A 9,303-nucleotide genomic window follows, 5' to 3' on the forward strand; every position below is an offset into this window, starting at 1 on the left:
GCTTATNTAATAATACTTAGTTGGGTCCCGGCCTCGCTACCTCCGAGCTCATTATGCGTTTAGTTCGTAACTTCAATTGGATTCTTACTATCCCCCCCTCCCTCCCTCCCTCACTTTATACTTTCATCATCGCGGCTCTACTTTAACACCCGCTAATTACGGAGAGAGAGAGAGTAATAGACGATTACGCCGAATTTCCTTGCTCTGTACGTAACATCTCTGGATTAAGTCGAGTCTCTCTTTCGATCGAATTCGAAACCAATTTTTTTTTTCTCGTAAAAATTAATCTTCCAGAGAGAGAGAAAATTCGTTCCACGAATTACGACGGTAGAGTAATGGATTCGAACGACTCGAAGCTTATTAAAGTGAAGCTTCGAGCAAGAATCTGTGCGCGCTCAAATCGGATATATGAAAGGTAAATGACGATATATACTCGATCCATTCGAGTGGACGAAAGCGAGAAGGGAGGGAGGGGATGAATGAGCGGAGTCGCATCGATCGCGGATGGTTCTCTATTGTAATCCGACCCCTTCTCTCTCCTCTTATTATTATTATTGTTATTAATTTTTTTTTAAATATTTTTACCGCTTCGGGCCGCTGTTCATCATTCGGGAAACCTTATTTATCGAGACCACTTTCGTCACCGATGCACGTAACGCGCGTTCGGTTTTTATCCGTTTTGCGTTATCCGATTATGCGAAACGATGAAACGAAGACGATTCGAAGTTCGATATTTATCGTATCCGACAAATAATAGGGGATAACGATAATCGGACGTGTAAAAAAAAAAAAAAACGAACGAACGTGAAACGAAAGTGAATTCATTTTGATGTGGACGCGATCGAACATCTCGACGTTGGATAAAGATATCATTCGATAAATATCGTGATATATCGATCAACGAAGCGTTGGTGGCGAGACTGTTTTAACCTCTCCACCTCGACGACGCGAAATGGATGAAAGCTTTCTCCTCGGCCGACTGGACCTAATCGAATTCCAGCTGCGTCGGCGAAAATTCCGTGGGGGGCCACCGCGATATTTAATTTTCCTTTGCCGCTTTCATATGCGCGTCAGACGTGGTCTTAAGGGCACGCTAAGAGTGACGCTTCCTCATCGTCTCACAAACGAAAAACGGGAGAAATTCGTTTCTTTTTTCTTTTACATTCTTCTGTTATTGCTTCCTTACGAAAACACGATGGATTAGATCGTCCACGAGAGATTATCAATTAAACGAGTAAACGATTTTTTACGCATTTTTATTTATAATTATTGTGTATATATATATATATTTCTAGATTAGGATTATTTGGATCGAAGTTTGGAAGAAGAAAAAAAAAAAAAAAAAATAAATAAATAGAGAAAGTTTCGTCAGTCGTTTCTCTTGGATTCTTCGATTGTGTGATTCGACGTGTTCGTTGTATTAAACGACAATCATGCACCACTCTCAGTGTACAGCAAAGATTCGAGAAAGACACGTATGTACGTGTTTATATGTATATGTATATGTATATATATATATACTCACCCTCGGATTTTGGCGCAGGGGGTTTGCGAGTCGCCCAATTCGTTCGAATACTCCTGCTACCAAGCCATTGTCCATTCATGGCACCGATGGCACTTTCCGCTTCCTGGAACAATGCAAGCGAAACCTTGAAACTCGGAAATAATTGCTAAACGCCACTTTAAAAGTTAAGCTGCGAGAAAAAACGATCGCTTCGCGTATTTGGGATAAAATCGAACAATTTCTTTTGAATAAAACCCGAATTACGACGTAATAATTATATGCATGATGTTTCCTTATGATAAAACCTTTTTTTTTTTTTTGTATTTTTTAATTTTCCTCTAATTAAAAATTACAGAAGGACGAATTGAATTAATTTATATATCGTTACATATCGTTTTAAATTGCAAATATCAAAATATCTTGTACGTAATTAAAAACAGATTGGATCGTCGAATTGAAAAAGACCTCTTCTTTTCACGCATCGATTAAACGAACGCGCGGTTGTCGCGCGGTTAATCATGGACATATATTTTTTTTTATACATATTTTTTTTTTCCAAGCCCGAGGTTATTCAATATTAAACCGGTATCCACCTATTAATGGCATCATCTAAAATTAATGGTTCTATCTTGTTTCACAAATTTTTCAGCGTCCCTAAAAATTTGTCTCTCTATCTCTCTCTCTCTCTCTTATTGCTCCCTGTCGCAAACCCACGATTAAATTGGTTCAGTTGTAGGCGACCGACCGGCCACATCTACTACTTCTACATCGCAACCATCAATTTCAAATTTTAGTTATAATCGTGCCGCGTGGTTTACGAATGTAATGGAATACGTGAATTCCAGAGGCAGATATTTTACTAATAATTCCAATTTTAATAAATTGCAACGTTAAAGAAGAATATTGAATAAAATAATAATTTACGAAAGTTTAAATGATCCAGTTTTTTTTTATTATTGGTATATAATTTTATATATATATATGTATATACGTTATAAGCAATTAATTATCTAAATACAATCATTGTGACATTTATCGCATTAATATATCCACTCGTTTTAATTTCACTGATGGATTACTCGAACAATAAATTAACAAGAAAGTATATTCTATAAATTTATTACTATTATTCAAGTTACTTAATCGTTATTTTTAAAGGAAAACTATTCGTACGTAAACGTAGAAGAAGGAATGTTATTGGCGCCAATTTGCCAGCCGACGACTCCTTAAAATTCCAAGCAGCGAACGATAAACACAAGACACAACAAGCCTAATAATCCCGCGAAATTCTCTAAACTGTCCTCGGCCTTTCACGTAGTCAAAGTACATATTGCGGTATAACGACGATGGAAAAGTAGTACAAGTTCAAAATTTCCTTTCCAAAAAAGTGGAACAATCTAATCTAACGTGACATCTAAATATCGACGCAAACTTTTCTCTCTCTCTTTCTCTCTCTCTCTCTCTCTAGAAATAAGAATATCGAATAGTTTTGAAAAAATATACAGATTTCGCAGACATAGTTTCTACTCGAGTATCTCGAGTATGGTTGTACTCGTGTCAAGTGTCATCGGATCGTAAGGGCAGCAAAGAAGAAGTCACGTAGCGTGGTTACCTTGCGTTGAAAAAAAAAAAAAGAAGAAGAAGAAGAGAGAGAGATCGGGAACTGGAATAAACAAAAAGGTTACGACCAACAGCCAGAGAGGCCGTAACTCGCAGTACACAAGATGGTAGCCGTAACTTTTATTTACTACTGCTCTGGTTTGAGAAGCATAGCTCGAGTGGATTGAGAAAAGTGGTCTATTACCGTTCTCCGCGTGGAATGGAGCCGTAATAAATACGTATGTATATCTACGTATACATTACTTACGCTAAGCGTGCATACGTGTATGCATAAATGTGTCGAACGAATATATATATATATATATACACACACATAGAATGGTTCGAGAGACAATTGGTAATTCGATAATCTATCTTTCTCTTTCCATCTCTTCTTTCCTCTCTGTTTTAACGTCGCGCGTAACGTTGTCGCTGATCTCTTAATTTTCTCTTTCGCGAAACGTTTAAATTACAATTCCTTTTTCTTCTTTCTTTTTTTCTTTTTTTTCTTTCCTTTCGTTTACCCGTTCAACGGCAAAATCGTTTAATCCCCGTGTTAAAGGCATCGCTTGCCGAAATGCCGGAGATAGCGTTCGAAACTTGGAAACCATCGACTCGTTTCTCTCTCGCCTTGGCATTTCCCGATGCGGGTCAACTCAACGAGCTCGCCTCGAAATTCTGCTTCCCATCTATCCGTCCCTCCCCGTATCTTTTCCCCTTTCCGATTTTTCGAAAAATCCACGCGCTTATCCACGTGTGTTTATTTCTCGAGGGAGGATGAAATTCTTTCGGGCACGGGAAGAGGGACGCTACGAAAATTGTAGCGCGCCAATAAGAGCGTGAAAACGGGTACTCCTCTATCCGTAAGTCCATTACGGGAATATGTATATGGAAAATAAGAAAGAAACGTGGGAGCGGGCAAAAGAAGAGAGGGAGAAAGAAAGAAAGGGAGGAGAGGAGGCCGATATCCCTATTGCAAGGCTCTTGCCAATAGAGACGTGGAAATAGAGAAACGTGGATGCGGAATAACAGAGAGACCGACTTTGCGTGGTTGCGGAGAGGGGGTGGCGGATTCGGAATCGTGCGTATTCCACGAGCAAATGGGAGCAAGCCGGTGACAGGCCGTGGTTGATGCGAGGAACGACGGATCTAAAAATATTCCTCCGTCACATCCCCCCTCCCTCCCTCTCTCTCTCTCTCTTCCTCCCCGAAGAAGTCGAAAAGCTCTTCCAGGACTACTATGCACGAAGAGGTGAGGGGAGGATAGGTGTTTCCCTTCTTCCCTGCCGGCATTCCATCCAACCCCCCATTTCCCTCCCCCTCCCCATTTGCGCCGTTTCGAGGACTCTCTTCGAGGTCCGGGCTTTCGCCTCGTTTCCACAACCGTTACCATCCACCATCGTTACCCCTCCTTCTCTTCCTGTGTGCAAGAGAGAAAGTTAGCATCGTCGTGGCGTCGCTACGATCCAGCTACTTCTTATCCCTCTTCGTAACCGTATCCCTACGTACTTACACTCGTGGAAGGGGGAGGTATAAAGTATTTCCGATTCGAATTTCCCTCCCCCCCCCCCCCCCGATATGACGCCGCTTGGCTCGCGTGGTTAGACCTAGATAGACCGGCGGGCCGAATGCTCGCCTCTCTCTAAGCCGATTCTAAACTACGGTCGATAAGTTTGCCCCTAACCCCGGGACGAGCAGGAACGGCTGAATGCAACCACCCCCTCCTCTCGCTCTCCTTCCACTTTCCGTGACCGGACCGTTTATACGACACGCCGCGGCTGTCCTACCGACCTCGTCGCCCCAGACCTGCCTAGTTCAACCTGTCCGAGCACACGTCAAATCGAATTTTCTCGCGCACACATGCACACACGTACACACAGGGAGGGGAAACGCCTATAGGCCGTTCCGTGACTACGAGCGAAGCGACACCCAGCTGCTTTACACGCATTACTAAGTCATAGGCTTACGTGGCTCTAAAAAGAGCATACTACGTACTCTACGTGTCTTTTTTTTTTTTTTTTCGTTTTCTTCTTTTTTCCTTTGCTTTTCTCTTTTTCGCTTCTTCTTTTCCTCCGTATTCCTCCGATCCTTCTATCGATGATACCGCGGACGCGAAACTGGAGAGGAGAGGGAGAGGGAGAGAGGGAGAGGAGGTATCGATCGGATATTTTATGGGAATATTATGTCGATGCCGATCGGGGAAATTTTGGAATCAACAGCCACCGTGGAAATTAAGAATACGAAATGAATTTTTTGCCACCCTTACCCGATACGCTTCCGACCTTATTCCAGCTGGGATTTTATCGATGGAACGTTATGAAAGCCTTTTTTTCCCTCCCCCACCGATTTCTTGATTTATCGCCAAAAGGATTTATCGATCTTCCCCTTCCCCTCTGCTTCTTCGCGTCGCTTCAAAGTGGCCAACTTTTTGGCGATTTTGGCTCTCGCCTTGCCACCCCCTGAAATTCCCCGCACGTGCCCGCCCCTTCCTTTTTTTTTTTTTTTTTTTCCCTATCTCTTCCTTCCGGCAACTGCCATCCACGTATTTATAGTTTCGCTTGATAGACGCGCGCCGTCTCGTTTAATCACATCGGGATCCATACCTTTCGAAATCACGTTTTCGCGCTGCGTCGTCTCGTGGAGGATTCCTTCTTTGCACGTTAAAAGAGTCAACCTGCCTCTCAATTGACCTCGGTCGATCCAGGATAGAGGGGGATAGAGGGGCGAGAAGAAATTTTCGCGTGCCCCTCGAGATCTTCACGGAGACACCCCGTGGAAAATTTATACTCGGCCAATGGTAAGTAATACTTGGGGTGGGGTGGTGAGGCAGGTGCCTGCGGTGGTCCAGATCGATCGAACATTAAAACAGGGGAGGGAGGGAAACGAGAGGCGGTGTTGGGGGTAGCCGCCTTGGCGGATAACCTTCCCCCATAAAAAAAGGTGGCGAGCCTTCCTACTTAACTGTCCTGCGTTTAACTTACGTCGTGATTTACGCGGTAGATTTTGAGAAGAATCGTGATAAAAGTCGTAGTCCTCCCCCTTTCTTTCGAAAAATGACGGTTTAAAGCGCTCCCCTCCTCTTTTTTTCTCTCTTGTTTGATCAACGAGATCTCTAAATAAATTTCCAGACGGAATGGAGCGCAAAGTTTCTAATCAAAGGGTATGAATGATTATTATATAATCGTTTTAGAATTAATTTTTTTTCGCTATTGAAATTTTTGTTTGTGCGAGAGAGAGAGAGAGAGAGAGAGAGATTTGAAGCGTTTCAGAGAAAGGAAAGAGTTTTTTGTAATTAAAAATATTATTTTAGCTTACGCGATTACACGAGAAATTTCGTAACTTGGTATTATTTTTTTTTTTTTTTTTTAGAAAATTTCTTTACCAGTCGGGAATGAAATCGTGGGATGAAATTAAATTTGTTAGACTTACCGCTTTTTTAACAAAGGAAACGAATCCATATCCTTTGGATTTGAGCGTTTGTGGATCTCTCACGACTCTGCAATCTCTGCAACAAGAAACAAGTTCATTTGTTAAAAATATGAATTTTTCCGTTACGAAAGAGTTCTTGGAAATTATTATTTGCGGTTAAAGTAACTCGAACATTCTTCTTCTTCCTTTTTTTCTTCTTCTTCTTCTTCTTTTTCCCCTCCTCCTCCCTTTCGAAGATTCGTTTATATACAACGAAACCTTTCATCCCTTTGAATTTTAATTAAATTTTTATACACACTGGATAACGTTTCAGCACGTCTCGTGTAAAGTTGAGAATATCCGGTTAATTTTCTCGAAAACGAAGCGAGAGGGAAAAAATTTTATCCCATTTTCTTCCGATTTCTCGATCATTATTCGCCTAATTATACCGTTGCGCGCTTTAACGCTTCTTTTCGCATTATCGCAAAAGTTGAGAGAAGGCTACTCCCCTCGTTACTTCGAATTAACGGATAGACGTTTCGTGACATTTGGCAATCATTCCGTTTACCTTATCTCCCCGATACAACGTAACACGAAAGCAACAGATTAGCAGAAACCGGTTTTCTTTCTCCAACTTTTAACGAGACATCCCGTCTACTAATCGCATCGTGCATTTTCTTCTCGATTTTATAATCGTATATATATATATATACATATATATCCCCAGAATCTTCCGTTTTATCAAGAAGAAAAAAGAAAAAAAAGAAAGTCTCGACGAAGAGTCTTTAATCTATCCCCAATGACGAATTTCGAAGAATTTCTCTCGAAAACAACGAGTTTCGAGAACGATCGTCGAACACCCTAAAAATTCTTGCTCGTAATTAAGATTCCAGCGATGCCCGACAGACGAAATTAGGAATACTCGAGTAAGGGGTAACGCCTCCCGCGTTGGCCGTCCCTCCCGACTTAAATAAAATATTCTTTCGTTCGATGGGGACTGGCATGTGGCTCGAATAAAACTCTGGGTTATAGGTCTGCCAAATTTTTCATCCCGCTCGCTCGCTCGTTCGTCTGAATTTTTCGAACGTTCGATAGAATTTCATATTGTCTGGTTTTCGTGAAAAAAAAAAAAAAAAGAAAGAAAGGAAGGAAGGAAAAAATAGAGAGGAAAAAACAAAAATAAATTTTGCCAATTGCTTTTTCGTTCCGATATTTTCGCGTTAACATCGGAGAGGAGGAGGAGAAAGGATCGACGATGATTTAGAAAGAAATCATGCGACGAAGAACGCATTAACGAAGGATTCATTGGAAAGAATAAATGGAGTCGATGCCGTTTACTTTTGTAAACGCATTAAAATGATTAGCGGGGAAGCAGCTAGGAATTGCTCGTCGTGTATTTATCTTCGTTCATTATGTCACTCGCTCGAAACGAAAGGGAGCTGGCTTCGTTCTTTCGACGAAGAAAAGACTATCTATCGTAATGGTAACGCCGTTGTACGCTGGAAACATTAATCGCGGCTAGAATTATTATTATTCTTAAAAAAGATCGGGGCTACAGGAGCGCACAATTTTTCATAACGGAATTGGATGATATTGCGGAAAGCAGCGGTGGATATCGGGCAGGTTGGCGAAAGAGACGGGAGATGGTGGAAAGAAGTAAAATTGGAAAGGAAAAGAGCGAAGAAAGGCTGAAAGAGGGTTTCGCCGAAAGGACAGAACGTGAAAAGAGGGATGAAAGAGAGAGGGTAAGCGAGATTACGCGCGTCAAAGAGTAGCGGTACTTTGCTTTCTCATCCCCCGTTTATCTTCCTCCTTCCCTCCCCCCTCCCGCTATATGCAACTTTTTCGGTTTCGCTCGCTCTTTGAACAATTAATCGTTCGCCTTCTTCGAGAACCTCTTCCTGCATCGTGCGAATTTCATTGTATCCCCCGATATCCGTGATAATTTCTTAATGGGGAAATAATTTGCAAGTTGCGCGCGAATCGTTTCGCAATCTTGTTTTCCGCGTTTTCAGGATGGCTGAAAACGTTGGCCCTCTCCTGAAAACGTTGCAATAAACCGAGTTAAGAAGGTCAAGTGCGAGGAGACCGGACAAGCGGTAGTTTTCGAGTAAATTTTACTCAAAACTACTATGTTGCGCAAGAAGCTAAACAAAGTTGCGGTCAACTGTAAACGCGGCCTTTCGCGGAAGCGGAGTTATGCATTTACTTTCCCTCTTCCCCGCTTAAATACTTATACTCGGTTAAATTGCTTTCCACCGTCGGCCTCGGTATTTAGCCAGCCCTTAATCGTCCTCGTTTTTACGTAATAAAGAAAGAAAGAAAAAAAAGAAAGAAAGGAAGGAACGAAGAGCGCGATCAACTCGCCCCGAGGAGAATAAGAATATTCCTCTATATCTCTATACACCGATCTACCATATATATATATATATATATATAATTTATGATCAATCGAAAAATTTATCCTCTCCTATCGACGAGTATTCTTCTTTTTTAACTTTGAGCTTCTCTCCTCTCCTGAGATGATCCGCGATCATTTTCCGCGAGTTTTCAGCCGAATGTCGCCGCCGCGAATGTCACAGTGCGCGAACATGAGTAATAGTCGATATAAGTTAGATGTAGAGCGGCACGCCAGTCGCATATGTCGTTGCCCACACTTCAACCTCTCCCACCCCTGGGGACGACTCTCTCCCTCTCTCTCTGTCGATCCAGAGCCACCTCTCTCGTCACCCTTTCTCCCAACCCTTCTCCCCCTCTCTTTCGAACGCGATCGGCCCTCTTTTTACGGCTTC

General features: G+C 42.0%; 1 protein-coding gene across 1 annotated transcript in view; it reads right to left on the minus strand.

Moving 5' to 3' along the window:
• Positions 1 to 1,472: 1,472 nt before the first annotated feature.
• The window catches only part of LOC102679042 (nucleolysin TIAR-like), a 443,006-nt gene continuing 435,175 nt past the window's right edge, over positions 1,473 to 9,303 (minus strand). Inside the window, exons 6-7 of the mRNA XM_031512054.1 lie at positions 6,533 to 6,608; positions 1,473 to 1,628 (exon numbers count right to left, since the gene is read on the minus strand). Coding sequence (XP_031367914.1) covers positions 1,488 to 1,628; positions 6,533 to 6,608 — 217 coding nt within the window. The 3' untranslated portion in view covers positions 1,473 to 1,487. The remainder of the gene's footprint in view (positions 1,629 to 6,532; positions 6,609 to 9,303) is intronic.

Source organism: Apis dorsata, unplaced genomic scaffold, assembly GCF_000469605.1.
Source record: "Apis dorsata unplaced genomic scaffold, Apis dorsata 1.3 scaffold_32, whole genome shotgun sequence".
Taxonomy (NCBI): Eukaryota; Metazoa; Arthropoda; class Insecta; order Hymenoptera; family Apidae; genus Apis; species Apis dorsata.